We start from the raw sequence: 18,776 nt of genomic DNA on the forward strand, positions 1-18,776 counted from the left end.
GCCCTGGCCCAACTGTAGGATGAGCTCTTGGCAGCTTTGCAGATGGCTGAAATGCAGCTGCGCAGGGCAACGGGACCTCAAAGTCTCCGTTAGGCACCTGAGTTTACCAGACAGTCTTTTGTTAGGCATTCCAAGATTCATTTTATATATTGTCTTGCAGATTCTACAGCAACCCTGTGATGTTTCCCTCACTTCAACTTTATAGACTAGGGAAAGGAGGCCGAGGAAACTTGTGACCCCCTCGCTCCGGCCATTGGTATAGACAAAGGATCCTATCCACAAGTGCAGGCTGGTTCACACCCTGGGCCGGGTTCTGGCTAGAGGAAGAGGGCTCGGCAGCACCCTTTACCTGCTATTTGGGAGCTGACCCCTATGCACCAAGAGGCTGGGTTCACCCACCTGCTCTGTACAGCAATGACAGGGAAATCCTGGGAAAAGAGCAGGACTTCCACAAATCTCCCTTGCAACCCATTCCTCCCCCCAGCCCTGGCCAGTCTGTGGCCAGCTGTTCATTGTGGGGCACTCGTGAGTCACAGAGCAACAGTCCCATCAACAATGAGCTATGCATGTGACAGCAGTCTTACTGCATTATGTCACCTAGCGATGTCATGGCCCTCTACTGTATGCCAATCCACATTGTGGGGATTGCCTCTGACCCAGGTAGTGGCACTTGGGGCTCTGTCTCCACCTGGCCCCAGAGTTTGTGTCATCCCTGGCAGCCTTATGATGGCTAAGGAGAGCAGAGGGTCTGAGTGTGCTCCCGACAGCCTCTCAGGGACCATGCCAGGGCCTGGGATGCTGTACTTGTAGATCTGTACTCATGCAGGCAGGAGGAGGGGCTGGAGGACAGCACGCCAAGTCAGTGTGACTCACCACAGCGGGACTTAGTTAGTGGGAAGCTGAGTCGGCAAAAGAAAGGATGATTGGGGAGGCCAGGGACAAGGAGGCAGGGGTGCAGCCTGCTAGGAAGCCTTCCAGCCACGAGGAGGGAGAGGACCAGAAGGAGGGGGAGGAGGGAGGACAGGGAAACCCAGAATTCTGGTTCCAGGTCTACTGGGCATTGTTGGAGATGTGACCCAAAAGCCATCCCTTATACCTTTGGGCCCTCATGTGCTCCTTGCTGTGAACAGTGTTCACACCCAGCCAAGCTTCCCTCGCTGCACCTCCCCGTAGTTTCTCCCAATTCCAGAGTTCTAATGGAAGGGCACACATCCCTGGGGCCCTCCTCCTGAGCCTTCTCCTTCTGTGTCCCTCCTCCCCACGCTGAATGAGTTCTCCCTGTGTAGTTCCAATGTTCCCCTGTCACAAGCATAGGGGAGTAACAGGGACTTGGTGGTGGGACTGTTCATTTCTGCCAGGTGACCCTAAAGCCATGAGTGCAGGGATACTATGTCCTGCTCCATGTGACCCCATCCCCATAGCCCCAGAGCTGACCTTGACTCTAGCTACTGCTTAAAGATGCAATATCTACCTTCTCGCCTTTGGGCCCGGGAGGCCCGAGGGGTCCCGTGATGCCTTTGTGTCCCTGTAGGCAAACAAAATGGAGGGAGCTGAAGAGAATTTGAGGATATGAGAGACAGACGACAAAGGACGGGGACTCAGAGACGGGGACATGGGACAGAATAAGAGGATCCCACCCCTGCCCTGCACCTCTCCAGGCCCTGGTTTTCCAGATATGCCTTCCAATCCTGTACCAACTTAGATAATAGAGCCCTACTGTGGTGGCCTGGGGGCAAACTGGGGTCCAAAGAAGGGGAAGCTACCTTGGCAGAGCTATGGGAAAAAGCCATCCTGCTATGGCAGGCGACTCTGAGCCTCTGTAGTCCCTCTAGAGTCCTCCCTGCCTCTCTAGTCCTCCCTCCCATCTCATTTGTTCTTTCTTTTCTCCCTTCTCTCTTTCCTGTCTGTCTCCTGCAGTCCCTGAGTCTGGCAAAGGCCACTGAGGCTGGGTGTGGTCTCCACTCCCAAAAGCACTAAGCTGCCAGACCTGGCCTGCGCATGTGTCTCTAACGGCTCTGAGCCCTCATTCCTTTCTAACCAAGCCTGTCCTTTCTGAGCCTTCATCTCCTGGATGTGCATGGAGGTTCTGGGAACACGATGCTCTCTCTTTAGGGACCTGCACCCTACCTGTAGGGAGCCTCTAGACCTCCAGTGGGTACTGGAACTCTCTCTGCCCCCTCACTCTAATTTTACCCTTGCCTCTACCCAAATCTATGGGTCAAGGAGTTCCCTGAGGCTATGGGACCCACATCGCCCATCTCTGATGAGAAGGACTGAGTTCAGCATGCAGGAAAAGTTCCAGAGGGTGAGGAGGAGATTCCCCTAAATGTGTGTCACTTACATTATAACCAGCCAATCCTGGTTCTCCTTGGGCTCCCATCCGTCCTGGAGCACCCTAGAAAGAAGAAGACCCTTGTTGGTATATAGTACGCTTCCCGCAGTGGGAACATGGTAGTGACTCCTTCCCCTGGCGCCAGCCACTCAGCTCAGCAGCCTTGCACCTATATGATGTCTTGAACCAAGGTGGGCAAGGTGAAAGGCAAGAGGCTTCCTCCCAGGCCCCTACCTCCCCAGCCCTCCCTACTCTATGCTCCCATGGTTTATAAAGATGTAGGTGACATTTTTCAGACCCTTAATAGCCGTCTGAGCTCAGCTGCTATTACTGCTCAAACTTTGGAGACGTCCAGTTAAATAAGTATTATTAAGAAGGGGCTTTTCCACTCTGCTTCTTCCAGCAAACCCATGTTTGCGTTACCTGAGTCTGGATTCCAGGCAAAGCGCCATCTAATGGACGCTCCTGTGTATCTCCCCAGCTTTCACCCATGACATCCCACACATCGCAGGAAGCCACCACCATGAAAGTTTTCGTACCATATGAAAGGGTACTACTTGCTCCACTTGATCAAAGATGCCACGACCCCTCCTCTGCTCCGAGATGGCGTCCTCTCTCACCTCAGCTCTCATACACGTGGAGCTCTGCCTCAGGATAATCTAGCAGGGTCCTAGGACTCTCTCCCAGCCACTCAGAGACCTGAAGCCCCTCACCCTGTTCCAGGGAATCTGGATCCTTCTCCCCTCAGGGATTTGATCGCCCAGTGTCCACTCACAGAAAGCACCAGGGACCTACTGCAGCCTGTAGTTTGCAAGATGTGTTTTGCCTGCCATGACTGTGTAATTCAAGGCTGTAGCTTTGGGGAGTTTAGGTGGCTTGGGACATGAAACCTAGGGATTCTTTAACAGTGGGGCGGGTGGCTCTTATAGGAAAGCTAGTACCCCTCCCTATTCACGTGTTCTTCCCTCAGCCTGGATCCTTACCATTGGTCCTAGGGTGCCCCGGGACCCTTTAAGACCTGGGGTCCCAGGGAGCCCAGGTTCTCCGGGGATGCCCATCTCTCCCAGATGTCCTTGGTGGCCCTTAGCACCCTGGAGAGAGAGAGAGAGAGAGAGAGAGAGAGAGAGAGAGAGAGAGAGAGAGAGAGAGAGAGAGAGAGAGAGAGAGGATCAGCCTGTGGCTGCTGGCCCAAGGAGATGAGCTAGGGAGGGATGTGACCCTTGAAGGCAGGGGACCTACCTTAGCTCCCCTCTGGCCTTTCTCACCCTGCTTGCCCGGCTTCCCTTCACGACCCTGAGGGGACACAGAGGCAAGAGCAGGAGAAATAAATTTCAGGACCAAGGGAACGGGAACAGCTCCAAGAAGCATCCTCGCTTGGGAGCTGGACACCTGGCTGCAAATCCACACTGGCTCAGTCCCCTTGCTGTGCAGCCTTGAGCAGAACCTTACTTCCTGGTTGATGTCTTTGGTCTGCATCATGGACACAGCATTTTAGGTGGCCTCGCAGAGCTTAAGGATTCGTCTTGGTGACACGGGCACATTCACAGCAGTGTCACCCACAGCAGCCATTTGAAATGTGGAGGTGGCTTCTTCAAGCACAGGGATCACCTGCTGCCTCCACCATCATCCCCATTATGAGAAGCACAGAGACCAGCTATCTGTACTGAGACCTCCCTTTGGTTGGCACTGTGGAATCCTACTAGGGACTCCCTGTACTGACAGGCATCCTGTTTCCTAGAGGAGGGCTTGGCCCAGGTGCCACTGGTGTGCAGTTGATGCTGCTGTAGCCCTCTGGTGGTCTTGTCCACATCCCAGTCACTGCTATACACTCCCTGGGGTGGGGGGAGTCCCCTCACAGCGAGCATCATGCTGGGACCTCAATAAACTCCCCTCCCAAGTACACAAGCTATACATTCCTTCTGTACATCAAATGTATGTTCTCAGCTGCACATTTTCTGAAGTCTAGTCACAGATCAAGTGTACCCAGGGAAACTTACATCTGAGCTGGGGTGTCTGTGGGTGGATCTGAAAATTTTAGTCCAGAAAAGAGGGTTTAAAAAAACTTTCTTTTTTTTAATGATTTTAAAGCTTAAATTTTTTATTCTATTTGTAACAATTACATTTTCATTTATTTCTCTTTTGTGTGTGGCAGTGATCACATGCCAGAGGGAAGGTGTGAGGTCAGAGGACAGCCTGTGGTAGTTGGTTCTCTACTTTCACCATGTGGGTTCTGGGGATTGAACTGTGGTTGTCAGACTTGGCAGCGAGCATCTTTACCTGCTGAGCCATCTTGTTGGACCCCGTTAATGCTCTCTAAATATTGACACTATGTTGAAAGACTATTTGGGATCTACGGGGTTGAAGAGATGTCACCTCCGTTCACCTGACTTGTTCTTTTCTCCCCTTTCACCACTCTCTGGAGGATTTTAAGTTACATGCACAACTCTCTTACTTCTACCACACGGCACCAGCTGAGCAATGCTGCTTTGTCCATAATAAAACCCTGGCCATCCTGTGACCTCCGATTCCACAGCTTCTTAGGCACAGTGTCCTGTCTCAGGGTGAATCTCAGAACTGGTACAGTGGGAGGGGGCGGAGCCAGGTCCCTCCAGGCGTGAGCATCCTGTGGCAGGGATCCTGAGATCATCAAAGTACCTGGAGGCTGAGGCTGGGGCTAGAAAAGAAGCCTCCGCTGGGTCCTATCACAGATAGGCACCAGCCAACTACTTCTGGGGACACAGCTGAGGAACGTGTTTCTAGGCAGTTTGGTCATTGTTTATACATCAGAGAAGTTACAATGGAAAAAATAAGATGGCTTCACTAATCTGTATGATCTTATGTGAGCCCTGGTCTATGCGCTGTCCCTCAAGGATGAAGCATCATCACATAGCGTGTGACCACAGACACATTTCTAGGAAGGCCCTGGTGGCTTATAAAATGCTATTTCCCAGTAATCAGCCTGCCTCCAACCCACGGAGTATGAAACATTCCTCGGTTAGCCACGATGCCAAAGAAACCCAAGCGCAGAGCTTGTGCCCACAGCCCAGTGTGCACTTAGGCCAGAGAGATGCTGCCAACCTTGGCATATGAGAACTCCGAGGGACCACGGAACATGAACCTCACATTACTGCTATGGCAACCACAGCCACGTGACCAACCTCAGCCACCACCAGCAGCTCTTACATACTTTTTCCTCTAAACGTCCCTATTTCTCTGTGCATTCTTGTAAAGGGTTGTCTTTCTCAGCGTTTCTCCTCCCAACTCGCTGGTGTGTATATGTGTAAGGTGTATGTGTCTGAGTATGTGCGTACACGTGCCTGTGTGTGCGTATGTGGAGGTCAGAGGACACTGCATGTCATTCTTTATTGTTCACAACCTTACTGCCTGGAGACAAGGTGTCTCACTGAACCAGAAAGCTGTGTATCTTGGCTATGCCAACTGGCAGGCAAGCTCCTAGGATCAAGATTCCATAGCACGGAGGTTGCCAGTGCACAATGGCCATGCCCGGCTGTTCCCATGGGTGCTGAAGATCCACACTCAGGCCGTCATGCTCGGGGAACAAGCCTTCTGTCCACTAGACTGTGTCCCCATCTCCCCGTTTTCTCTTTATAACTGAGAACACCAAGGTTGGGAGATGGGCAGCTGTCTGCCAGCTGACACACTGAAGGAGGGTTATTCAAGCCAGGAACTGAGGTCTGACCTTTGAACTCAGGTTCCTAGGATACGTCCTGTTGGATTGCTCCCCACTCCACAGCAGAACTACACCCTCACCGAGAAAGTAGCCTTAGGGCTTTAGAACTCAAAATAATCTTGGCATACATTCCTTCTAGACTTTCAACATAGTAAGACTGAGGCCAGGGTGGGCTAGGAGCCACGGCCATGTCACACAAGGGAATAGTGAGGTAAGAAACAACCCATCCTGCTAAAGCCCTTCTTGCCCACATCCCGAGGGCTGAGAAGAGCAGCAGTGGGCGGCTCGGACAGGCACCCCTCCTGCACTCGTGGGCTGGGCAGTGACCTCATCCCCTTGCTCCTGAGGGCTATTAGCACATCAGCTCTATTTTTAGGTAACAGATACTTTCCCACGGCCAGCATGTTGCTGGCTACTCTGGATCCTTCCCAGACTGGTCACTTCAGTGCTGAAGAGCTGTCAGGAGCAGGCTAGATGAAACATGGACTGCTGAGCCATGCAATAGCAAGAACCTGTCATGGTGGGGTGGGCAGTAGGGGATCGCAAAGTTGTGCTAAGGCCAAGGCTGGCTCAGAGTGGATACCTGCAGGCCTGACACTCTCTGGTGGCTTGTTGCAAAGTGGCCGGATTCCAGGGGCCTGGCAGGACACTGAGCTGGCCACAGAGTCCTGCTCCATACACACTTTACTGTTACACAGTAAAGCTCCAAGCCATCAGTCAAGTATCAGAATGTCCTATCTACCATACGTCCTTTCCCCCACAGCCTGTATAGGCTCTGAATTCCAGTGAGTCCACTGCAGACAGACAGGATGTACATGCAGGGGTTCAAATCCTGGTTCTGCCACTTCTTACTGTGTGGCCTGGGCCAGGTTCCTTTAACTGTCTGAGTCTCCCAACCTTCAAGGATACTTGCTAATTAAAGAACAGTCTGGAAAGAACTGGCATGCTGTCTGCAAACACTGAAACAAAATAGGTTCTCTCCTCTACCAGGGGCCAGCGCCCAGGGAAGATACTCATAATGTTTGTGGTCAAGACTGAATAAGACTCTACCAGGGTGAGGGGCAGAGCTGTCTTTTCAGTGAATAATGTGCGACCTCTCCGATGTCACATAAGAAAACAAATGTAAATCACACAAGATCTTGACCTCCTTGGGGAGTGAGAAAGTGACCTTAGGACTTTAGAACTCAAAATCATCTCGGCATACATTCTTTCTAAATTTTCCACACTGAGGCCTGAGCGGACTAGGAGGCCGGGCAAAGTCCTGAATGACCCCGAAAAATAGAGACCTCGCCGAGGGTCAAGGATGGCTTCCAAGGACAGGAACTGTCTCTGTGTGAGGAGGACTGAAGGCACACAGGGGTATAAGAACAGGAAAGAAGGGCGAGTGTGCTCAAAACAAGAGGAGCAGGTGCAAAGGCCCAGAGGTAGGGCAAGCTCGTCCCAGGAGAAGAGAAAAAAGGCTGGGTATGGGGCTGGAGGAGATGAGGTTACAGGGCCACATGGAACAGAGTTTCTCCTGAGGGAGCAGGAAAGAGGCAAACTAGAGAACTTCTCGGGAGGCCTGGACAGCTATGAGCATCCCTCACCCAGAGCCCCATGCTGCTGGATGCTCCACACTCACCCGGACGCCAGTGATGCCTGGGGGCCCAGGGGACCCATCCTCTCCTTTCAGCCCTTCCTGGCCCTTTTCACCATGCTCGCCATCGGGCCCTGGGTCACCCCTGTCGCCCTGGATCAGGGGGCAGGAGGAAGACAGAGAAGAGAACGTTAAAAACAAGGTCATCAAAGGCCTCAAAAACCTCAGGCAGCCTGTTAGTTGTCAACATGCCTTCGGTACCGGAGTCATCCTCACCAGAGCCTTCCCTGCTGGTACTTGTTTAGTGTTTGCTACCAATGGGGAAACTGAGGCAGAGCTAAGTCAAGCCAGGTGGCCCCAAGTGGGTACAGCTAATCTGCAGTTAGCACCAAGTCCTGGAAAACAGGGGCCCAAGGGAGGAGTTCTTGTGGGTAAGGAAAGTGTAGCAAGGAGTCCCTGAGACTGAGGACTCTAAGAGCCTTACCTATGAAGCCCCTGCATGGGCTTCAGGAGCCCGAGGCTCAGGTGTCTTGGGTTCTCCACAGCACTGGTTTTGCAACATGTCATGGGTACACACCTTATGGGTGCGTGCACTCTAGCTCTGCATGCCAGCCTTGCCATCTTTCCCTCATGCCCTGGGCAGAGCTGAGCTGCCTGAGCTCCACCAGGGCAGGGTGTGGGCTATAGTTCCAGCAGCATCTTCAGGGTCAGGGACTGTCTATCACAAGCCCATCTCCAGAGGGATGATAGGCAAAGAGATTGCAGCAAGTCCGTGTGGCCTCGCTGTGACGGTTGCAGGTCCCAAGAAAGAGGGCAGAAGGTCCCACTTAGAGGAAGGGGTTGCAGGGAGTGGCCTTGGATAGGAACAGTGCTGACAACTGCATGCGGGGCTCAGAGCAGCTGTGGGAGAAAGGCAGAAGGAATCTGATTTGGCCTGGTCAGGAAGAGAGAGTCGAGATACAGATGTGGTGGCTGGAGCCTGACCTTCGGGCAAATGAGACTGGCATGCAGAGTTGTAGGTACTTTCCAGCTTGGCCTGGGGAACAGCTGTAGGTATCACATGAGAGAGGACAGCTTGAACTGAGGAACAGGCCAGCTTGGAGCAGCACTGGGCACGAGGATGGCTTACATGGTCCCTTTCCACTGAGCCTGTCAGAGTCCCAGCACAGCCTGGCACAGAGACCTGCTGGCCCAGATCTGGCTCTCAGAGACTCCCCTGGCTCTGAGACTGTGCTTCTGGCTTGTCATCTTGGCCACCTGCTGTCTCACTTGTAGGCTGGTTGCTCCAGGTAGCTAAGCTAGGCCCAGGCCCTGGCCAGAACCAGTCTCCAGTGACTATTCATGGCATGACTCCTACACAGCTGGAAATGGGGTGCTGTGGAGCCCATGAGAATGGGCTGTAAGGGTCTCTGGAGATATCTACCAAGGATCAGAGAGCCTTCTGGGTGGCCTCTCTCAATCCTCCCAGTCCACAGATTGAAGAACTGAGTCCATAGAGAGGCAGGGATCTGAGCTCCGGGGACCGAGTCTCCCTCATACCCAGGTCACAATCCTTTCACTACTCTCAGTAACTCTGTAACTCTAGCCAGGTCCCTCGTTTGTATAGGTGGAACCGAGGGAGACCATGTATCTTACTCAGCACAGCCCGGGGCAGTGTGTGCTAAGGGTGACTGCCACCTCCACTGTTATCAACAGGGATACTGCACATGAGAGCTCTGTGAAGTGCTGCGACCACTGGAGAAGCAGCTCACTGCACAGTGGTGACCCCTGGACATGCAGTATAGGAAGCAGTCTCTCCCAGGACCACCCAAGGATCAGAAAGATGCTAGGCACCCAAGTGACCAGTCTAGTCTTAGGACAACAGTGTGATTGGCTTTGGAAGCTAGAGGCAAGAGTTGTCAAAAGCAAGAAATAGAGAGACTGTGCAAAGCCTGGACCTGTTCTCCTGCCCCCCGGGGCAAAAACTCCAGGACAAAAGTGGCCATCTAGGAAGGGATGAGGAGGCTGTGACCCCCCCCCCCCCCCCCCGGCCTCAGTTTCTAGCTGGGAAACTGCTGGATCAACCTGGATGAATTAATTCGCAGCAAGCCCTTAAGGTATACCATAATCGACATTTCTTGCACACACAGTGCTTGCAACATTAGGCCTGTTGACCACTGGGCGTGGCCAGCACCCGGCCAATGAGGTCTCTAAACACATTGCAAACCCCCCCCCCAGCTGTACCAGGAGACTGCAGAGCTGGGGCCAAGAGAAAGCGGTTAAGTGGCCGGCAGGGGGTGCGATTTCACTTGCAAGGAAAACAGAAGCGCTGACTAGGCAGCCAGAAGAAGTGCTCTCTGGTCCCTGGGTGACTGACTGTGAGGAGCTTAGGGCATGGAAGCCTGGCTCTGTGGCTGTGAAATTGAGACTCAGAAAAGCTGAGGTGCTTTTGTAGATCTGTGGGGGGCAGGTAAGAGGGACATACACGATAGGGGGAGTCTCTCTGGGGTTCTGGTGTGACCAGGTCAGCATAGAGAGCCTACCCGCGGAGCTTGGATTGGGGGCAGGCCGGGGACTGAGGGTGGGGCTGTGTCTACTTGATACCCGCAGTTTCTACTATCACGGACCCACCTGGGGCTCAGGTGAGAGCCCACAACTCCCTCAGGGAACAGCAGTGCCCACGGAAGCTCCTGCAATCGGCTGATCCTTCACTCACAGTCAGACTTTGAACCTTGTCTTCCCGTAAGCCTCATTTTCCCCTTCTCCTTCAGAATGGATGTTGGGTATACAAATACTGGGCTGTGTGTCTACAGCAAGCTTTTTAACTTCTTTGAGTCTGTTTCCTCATCTGAACATTGACTTCAAGCACCAACGGACGTGACTCATAGAGGGCACAGCATCGATCGATCGATCGTACCTAGTTCCCCCTGAATGCTGGCTTATGGACCCCTGGTGATGGTCAGAACTTTTCATCTTTAAGGGTGTTAGGAAAGAGAGGATATGAAAGCCCTAGGTAGATCAAGGGCAGCCTTGAAACCCTGCTGATTCCTCCACTCCACCCCACCCCACCCCACCCCACCTCCCTTCCGCTGCTGGGGAGAAGCTGCTAATTCAGTGTTCTGAGGGAACTAGAGCAGGGCTAGAGAACATTCCCAGATCCTGGCCCAGACAACTCACCTTCAGCCCATCTGGCCCCACAGGGCCATGGTCTCCCTCAAGGCCTGGCTCTCCCTGGGAGAAAAAGATGGGGAGGTATTACTGGGTAGCAGTGCAAGGTGCGTTTCCTCCCCCCTTGCCAGGGTCAGGAACCCACTGGCTCTCAGAAGCTGAACGAGTGGATTTCTATGGGGCAGAAGAAGAGCCTCAGATCCTTATGGACCAGGCACCTGCCGTTGGACTGGGGAAGCCAGTGTGGTCTGGTGGGTAAGAATGGTTTCTGACAATGCCAACCTCAGCATCAGCAGTGTTTCTGTAACCTCAAGTAGGATCTTAGTTTCTATAGGAATCCTTTTCTTACCTGGAAAACATGGCTCTCAGGGAAGGGGATGACACACTCAAGGGTGTCAGCCACCTTGGGCCTCCTTCTGAGAGCTGAAATAAGTGTTCCTGGAACCTCATCTCACATGAGGAATGTAAGGACAATTGGTAGACTTGGGTGGGTAAGTTCTAGAAAGATGCTAAGAATGCCAAGGCCTTCTCTGATGTCCCTGCTGGTCCTCCCCGTGCTGGAAAAGCCCCAGTTCTCCAAACAGCTGCCAACCTAAATTGGTATCTCCCTCTGGTTTTAGAATTTAGAGTTGTCCAGAGGCAGAGCTAGCAGGGGACCCAGGTTGGCAAATGCAGGAATGGCAAAGATATGGCAAGTGAGCAGATTCTGCCCATCTTGTGCCCATGGCAGACATCAATAATCAATCCACTAGAACATCAGTTCCCTTAGACAGGTCTTCTGTTACTCACTCCATGCTCCCATGCCTAGTACACCGTGTGTGTTAAAGGAATACTCATCTGCCTCTCAAACTTATTGAGTCTAGATAGGGTCACAGGATCTTTCTCAACTGATCAAGCTTGGTGGCCAAGCATAGCTAGCATTTCTGGACTCTAAGCTCTCCCATGCTGCCTGGGGCCTTCCCTCTCTCTTTGCCTTATTTGTGGGTAAGTTTCCCTCTGGAGACTGGGTACTGGGAACTTGGGGCATCATAAGGAAGAGAAGATGGAGGGAGGCTGAGGAGATGGGGTGAGGACCTGGTGCCCTGAAGACTGACTGCACAAACTCACTCACTCTTGAGCCTTTCCTGCCCTATCTGTAAGGTGCCAAGGATACGGGCTGTGTCCTTACAATTCCCATGAGTCTACATTCACAGAGCACAGAGAGGGATGCTGGGGTCTCATGGGGCTTCTTAGGGCATGGCAATCTCATGGATTTCATTTGGAAAGATGAAGGCTAACTGTAGAACAGTTTCGGAAGGAAGACATATTTGAAGGAAAGTATCTGGAGGTTAAATATCTCTGTGGTGATGCTGGGTACCCAGGGAGACCAGACAAAGCTGTCAGGACTCCTGGGCTGTTTCCACAGTTGGGGAATCTGAGAGTTTTGGGGGTTGATCCAAGCCATTCTCCTGCCCACCACTCACAGGTGACCAGGGAGCTCTAGAAGGAAAATGTACTTCACTTACCCGCTGCCCAATGAGACCTTGCTCCCCAGGGGGGCCCAGAGGTCCGAGGTCACCCTAGGAGAGGCCAAACACAATCCATGTGAGTGTGGATAGCCAGCCTTAGCCTCTGCCAGCCTTTCTTCCTGCTCTGACTAGGACTGGAGAAACTGGAAAAAGCTACTTCTTGAGAACCATAGAGAGATTATAACACTTAAGTCCAAACCCCTGCTCCAGGTAAGTCCTGGTCATGGGATGCTCCTCCACTAGGCAGCTGGACCACCTCCACCACCATCACCATTACTACCATTACTACTAGGACCCAGAACAGCAAAACAACCATCAGCATCACCACCACCATCCCAACCACTACCACCACCACATTAGCACCACCACCATCCCAACCACCACCACCATAACCACTATTGCCATCACAACCAGCAAGATCATTACCATCGCCACTACCATCCTCACCATCATCACTGCATGGCCACCACTATCAGCATCATCAACACCATCAACAGTGTCACCACCATTACCATAATCACAAAACCATAATCACCACCCACACCATCATTATCCCTTCCACCACTGTCATCACCAGTACCAGCATTATCCCTACTACCATTATCATCATCCTTACTTATTATGACTGCATTACCGCCATCACCAAAATCATCATCACCATCCCCACCACCATCAATCTATCACCATTATCAGAAACACCACCATCACTGCATCAGCATCACCACTATCAACATCACTGCCTCACCATCATCATCACTGCCATAACCACCACCATCACTACATCACCACCACCATCACTTCATCACCATCACTGCATCACCATCACCACCATCACTGCATCATCACCATCACTGCATTGCCAATACCACCACCATCACTGCATCACCAATACCACCACCATCACTGCATCACCAATACCACCACCATCACTGCATCACCATCACTGCATCACCATAATCACCATCCCTGCATCACCATCACCATTACTACATCACCACCATCACTGCATCCCCACCATCACCATCACTGCATCACCATAATCACCATCACTGCATTACCATCACTGCATCCCCACCACCATCACTGCATCACCATCATCACTACATCACCACTACCATCACTGCATCACCATTGTCACCGTCATCACTGCCATCGACTTGCTTATGCTGTTCTAAACACATTTTCATTCAAATGAGCTGAACCTTTGCAAAATCCTGAAAGAACAGTGTTGTCCTTGAGAAGCTAGCCCAAATGACAGACTCAGGTCAAAGTGGGTGGCATGACTAGGGCAGCCGTGGCTGGAGAGAAGAGCTGATGAACACCAACCATCCTCCCTCTTCCTTGAGATTTGGTAAGAAACCAAAAGGGGGGAGCCAGAACGCCTGTACCCTCTCCTGAAAGTTCTCCAATGAGTCCTGCTCATTTGTAGACATGCACACCATGCTCCCTGCTGATGTCTGGGCACTAGGAAGTGGAACATGGTGCACCAGCACAGTCCTGACTAGAAGAAGCCAGTCCTATGCACTACGCACTCTATGTGAGTGGCACTTTATACATAGATGACTTTTTTTATTGCCTGGGCAAAATAAGGCAGAGCTGAGCCAAGGCCAGGAGCTCCAGGCCTGGTTCAGCTCCCTTAGAATGACAGGACACTGGTCCACAGGACAGGAATGATTTGCTTCCAGTCCTACAGTCCCTCGGCAGGTGCCCCTGAGCCAGCATGCTCCTAGGCTCTCAGTTCTGCAGGATAAGCAGGGTCCTTCTCCAATAGCAGCAGACAGATGGGGGCTCCCCAGGGCTGGGTATCAATAGGTGCCTGTGTCCTCACAGTTAATGGGGTCACCTGTGCCGAAGTGCTGATGGTATCATGGAGACCAGGAGGGGCAGATGCCCCAGTAGGGGGACCAAAACAGGTGCCAGAAAAAGCACAGCTGGGCAGGGGACAGTGCAGGGGCTCTGAGCTGCTTGGGAACTCTACAGTGGGTATGTCAGGTCTACTCCCTAGCCAGGACAGAGACCCCATTATCCCAAGCACAAGAAAGGTCTGTTCCTCCTCCAGGGAGAGGACAAGGCCGCCAGCTGGGAACTGGTGTCAACAAGTCATTTTCCCATCTTTCATCTTGTCTCACCTTCATTCCGGAGTCCCCAGGAAGGCCAGGCTCTCCCACTGCACCCGGCGGTCCCTGAAAGAAAGAGTCACTGGGCTGTCTTGGAGCAAGGGCCAGCCCCCTGCTTCAGGCAAGCAAAGACCCAGAAAGAGCAAGGGGTGTGCTCAGGTCACACCAGGGAGCTGCAGAAGTGGGGTTAGCCTGCAGCTTCTGAGTATTGGCAAAACTATAGGGTTGGCTGCAAGCCGGCAGAGCCTCATACTACCCAGCAGCTGGACCCTCTGCCTACCCACGAGTGCGGTTTACCACACAGGAGCCTTTGGCAGACAGACAAGGAAAATCCATGATTTGCATGAGGTTGTGGGGAGGAAGAGGCCAATGGTGGGGCAGGCCTAGGCCTCTCCTGCTTCTTTCTGACACTGGGCCAGAATGGTAAGGGTTGGCTCTGTTCATGATTCTGTACCAAGGTGCAGTCTTAGCAAGGCAGGAGGTGGGGAGGACCTCCCAGGAAGGTCCTAGATCTCATCCAGTGCTGTGAGGGAGGCTCCCAACCCCTCACCCTTGTGTGCTGCATAGATGTGCTGTCTGTAGGTTCTACTTTCAACTCTGTAGCACCAACCTAACCATCTCTGTAGGGCAGGGCAGGGATAGAGCAGCAGGTGGGGATGCAGACCACGAGGGCTGAGATGCCCCAGCGGCACTAAAGGACAAACCAGGGCTCCTTGGCACTTACCTTGGGCCCCATTTCTCCTGGAGGACCAACTGGCCCCTGAGGTCCCTGAGAGCCCTGGAGACAGACAGACCACAGTTAGGAGAAGGCAGCCTGGGTCTCCCCTATGGGGGGAGCTGTGGGGAGGCTGAGCCACATGGTCTGGCATGGTAATTGAAAGAGAAGATCCATACACCCAATCCCCAGCCATATCCAGTTCCTCTTCATCCATTTCCAGGGTCTCCTCTGCATCCAAGTGAATCCCCGTAGGGCTGTCTCACCCTGCACCTCAGCCCTACTACAACAGACAACTTTGGAACTTTAATTACTATGCCCTTTCCTATTCTGCTCTCTCCCATCCAACCTCAACTACCCCTGGCCTTCTAGGGTTCAAAGGATCTTTCTGGGTCTCCAGTCTGGCTCCTCACAGCCTTCTTGAAAAGGCTCCTCTGCTTCCCCCAAACCCATCTCTTGGGACGTCTTCTGAAGGACAAGCTATGTGTCAATGGCTTCCTTTGTTCTTCCCAGGGGACTCTCTAGCCTCCTGCCTCCTGCCTTTCTGAACGCTAAGTGTGGTGTCTATACATTTCTCAGGCCATCTTCACAGCCATATAGTAAGCACAACCCAGCTATCTCCATTTAGTAACAGACTCAGTGGCAAAGGAAGCCAAAACTCACCCTAGAACTCAGAGCCAAGCTCTCCACCCCTACAGGCCATGCCTAGCCCTATCCTTTCTATCCCTCCCCATCTGTCTACCTGGCCAACAGTCCCTCCTACAATCAGATGGAGAACAGTCTTTCAGGGCAGAGGTACCAGAGAGAGGGGATAGATACCTACCGGTTCTCCTGGGAGGCCCTTGGCACCTGGAGGGCCTGAGGGACCAGGGATGCCCTGTGGAAAAGCACAGGTGACGTTAGTCTCTTCAAACTTCTCCATTATGCTTCTCCCTTGACCTCAGGCTAGTCCTGTGGTCTATCCAGATCCCCACTTCACCCTTATAGCTGAGAGAGAAGGTCACTTGTAGGTTCCCATGATGGTCAAGAACTTGTGGTAATCTTTCCCCACCTGCCCCACAGCCATATTGAGAATCTGCAGAATCAATACTACTTACAAGGAAGCCTTTTGCACCTGAGTGGCCTCGCTCACCAGCTGCACCCTGGAAACACAGTGGGCATCTTTAGAGGCATGCGTCACAACAAACTGAGGAGGGAAAAGGGACCTGGTATGGGCAGAGACTGACATACCTGCTGTCCTGGCTGTCCAGGTCTGCCCCGAGGTCCTACACGACCCTGTGGGAAGCAGAACATATAGAGGTAGGAGAGAGGCTCTTGAGGACCACTTACATAAAGGAGGGGTCCCAAGAGACCAAGTGTCCTCCTCAACCCACTGCCTGTGGGCGTACTTAAGATCTGACAAGGTGGGTGGCTGCCACAGTCACTACAGAGGTGCTGGGGTTGGGAACCAAGAACCTTTCCCACAGAAGGGATCAGTGGAGGGCATATGTGATCCCCATGGCGCTCTCTCTCTCTCTCTCTCTCTCTCTCTCTCTCTCTCTCTCTCTCTCTCTCTCTCTCACACACACACACACACACACTCCCTCTCCCTCTCTCTCCCTCTCCCTCTCTTTTTCTTTCTCTTTCTCTGCAGCAGAAGGCTGGATAGTGACAAAATGACTTGCTGGGAACAGGCCCTGAATCATTCTGCAGGGTCTAGAAGGTGGAGGAGTAACATGGGGGTGTCTGTACCTTCAGGCCCTTGGATCCCTGCTCCCCAGCTGGTCCATCAGGTCCTCGAGGGCCCTGGAAAAGGAAGAAGATTCCAGCACAGTGGCCTGGACGGCAGGGGTCTCCCCTGGACTGTGCACTAGGAGGAAGAGATTGCCCAGACCCTCTGGCTCTTCCTCCTCCTCCTCTTCCATACACAGTCTGAGGTGGGTCATCTGCAATGGCTTGGGAGGCTCTTCAGAGGTCACAGCCTGTGTAAGTCAGCTGGAGACCCTAAATGCAATGTATGTCTGTCTAAAGCCAGGCTTTAGCTTACTGCCTCCTATTCCCTCCCTAACTTGTGACCCAGTTCTGGGGAGATGAAGGCAGGTAGGGGCGGGACATCCCAGGTCACAGATGGGGCTGGACTTGAGAAATGCTCCTGGTTCTGGGCTCTGTATGTGACACAATCTCACACCTTGATAGAAGGGCACAGCCCTTGGAGTGGAGGCTCAGAGGCCTGAGGGATGCAGCACATGACTAATCTGCCTGGGATCAAAGCCTTTTAGGAGAAAGGATGAGACATTGTCACAGAGAAAGTAATTGCATGGAAAGGGGCCTGATTATGGAAGTGAAGTTGACTGTGGTCGGTAGTTGAGGGTAGAATCAGAATCAGAACCCAAGCCAACCAGATGCCTGCTTATTGCCCCACTGTCTGCCGCTGTTTATTGGGATGGAGGTGAAGTCTCTATCATAGGAGCCAATAAGAGGGCCAGAACGTCTAGGCTTGCCTTCCAAGAAGGCTGTACATGGGGTGGGGCATTGAGGAGAACAACATCTAGAAGCCAGGGCTGAGTTGTAGAGAAAGAAGAGCCATCTCTCCTGCATGGAGGAGCCACCATGGGTGGCCAGCCATTATTCAGGGTTATGATACCATACAGCCTATCCTGAAGGTCTCCCAGCTACCTCCTTCCCTGTGTCTCAGGCAGGCTTTTCTATGGCAGGATGCTAGGGTTCCCATCAGAGCCACATGATATTCCCCACAGGCCACATCAGCAAACCACCCTGGGGTTGCCCTCCAGCTGGGCCAGGTTGGGCTCAGCAGAGTCACTCCTGCCAGGGGCAGAAAATCCAGTGTACCACAGCCCCCAGAGAAAAGGCAAAAGGAAAGAGAGGGAAACACAGCCTCTGTGGCCACCCTAAGGTCGAAGCTCTTGGTAAGGAACTGGGTCTGCATACCCAACCAAGCCCATTTTACAGAAAGAAAAGCAGAGGCTGAGAAGAAGGGGAAATCAGCTGTCTGATGTCCAAGGTGAAGAGCTTACTCTGAAAGCTCAGAGGTAGCACCAGGAATTCCATATCGCAGCAGCCCTTCAATAGGAACTCCCCACCTCAACAGATTGGGAAAGCCTCAGAGAGGTAAAGAGACTAGCTTGAGGATGCACAGCCACAAGCTGGGAAGGCAAGAGATTGGTCCCACTCATGGTAGCTGACCAGGCGCTTTCATTCTTTCACAGAGTGCTAACGGGCCACCCCTCTGTCTCCAGACCCTCTCTCTCAGCATAGAATGCCCACCCTACACATGGGCAGGAAAGCCAGCAGAGCCTGTCAGATCTTGCATGGCACCCGTGGGGAAACTGAGACCCAGAGAACAACGAGCCTTCCAAAGGACATAGGACAAGCTTGGCTAGAACTCAGACCTCATAGGTGCAGTGGGCACCTCTCTAGGCCCCTGCCCCAAGGCTGATCCCATGTTTCAACCTCGGCCAAACTTCACAGGAAATGGGCTCTGGTCCTTGGATGTCCCCTCCTGTCCTGAATACTCTGAGAGGAGTCTGGGTTTTCTCAACTGGGATGTGTATCGGTGGGGAGAGTCTTCTAGTTGCTGCTGGGAAGAGGTGCGGGGACAGCGTACTCTTTGTATGTGGACGGCCCAGGCTTCCGTAGTTCACCCCGCAGCTAGGTCAGGGGATACCCAGAAACCCTTAGGCCTTGTCTCAC

The 18,776-nt window shown here is 52.8% G+C and overlaps 1 protein-coding gene across 4 annotated transcripts in view; it reads right to left on the minus strand.

Annotated features, from left to right (window-relative positions):
• The window catches only part of Col27a1 (collagen type XXVII alpha 1 chain), a 119,883-nt gene that overhangs the window by 16,817 nt on the left and 84,290 nt on the right, over positions 1-18,776 (minus strand). For all 4 annotated transcript variants that reach the window (XR_015047364.1, XM_085839250.1, XM_021159800.3 and 1 more), the window contains exons 29-41: positions 16,818-16,871; positions 16,317-16,361; positions 16,184-16,228; positions 15,910-15,963; positions 15,096-15,149; positions 14,384-14,437; positions 12,252-12,305; positions 10,756-10,809; positions 7,645-7,752; positions 3,572-3,625; positions 3,316-3,423; positions 2,342-2,395; positions 1,472-1,525 (exon numbers count right to left, since the gene is read on the minus strand). Coding sequence is in view for 3 of the 4 variants with exons in the window: in XM_085839250.1 (XP_085695376.1) it covers positions 1,472-1,525; positions 2,342-2,395; positions 3,316-3,423; positions 3,572-3,625; positions 7,645-7,752; positions 10,756-10,809; positions 12,252-12,305; positions 14,384-14,437; positions 15,096-15,149; positions 15,910-15,963; positions 16,184-16,228; positions 16,317-16,361; positions 16,818-16,871 (792 nt within the window). In the remaining variant the exon portion in view is untranslated. The remainder of the gene's footprint in view (positions 1-1,471; positions 1,526-2,341; positions 2,396-3,315; positions 3,424-3,571; positions 3,626-7,644; positions 7,753-10,755; positions 10,810-12,251; positions 12,306-14,383; positions 14,438-15,095; positions 15,150-15,909; positions 15,964-16,183; positions 16,229-16,316; positions 16,362-16,817; positions 16,872-18,776) is intronic.

Source organism: Mus caroli, unplaced genomic scaffold (genome assembly GCF_978045245.1).
Source record: "Mus caroli unplaced genomic scaffold, Mus_caroli_1 scaffold_6, whole genome shotgun sequence".
Lineage (NCBI taxonomy): Eukaryota > Metazoa > Chordata > Mammalia > Rodentia > Muridae > Mus > Mus caroli.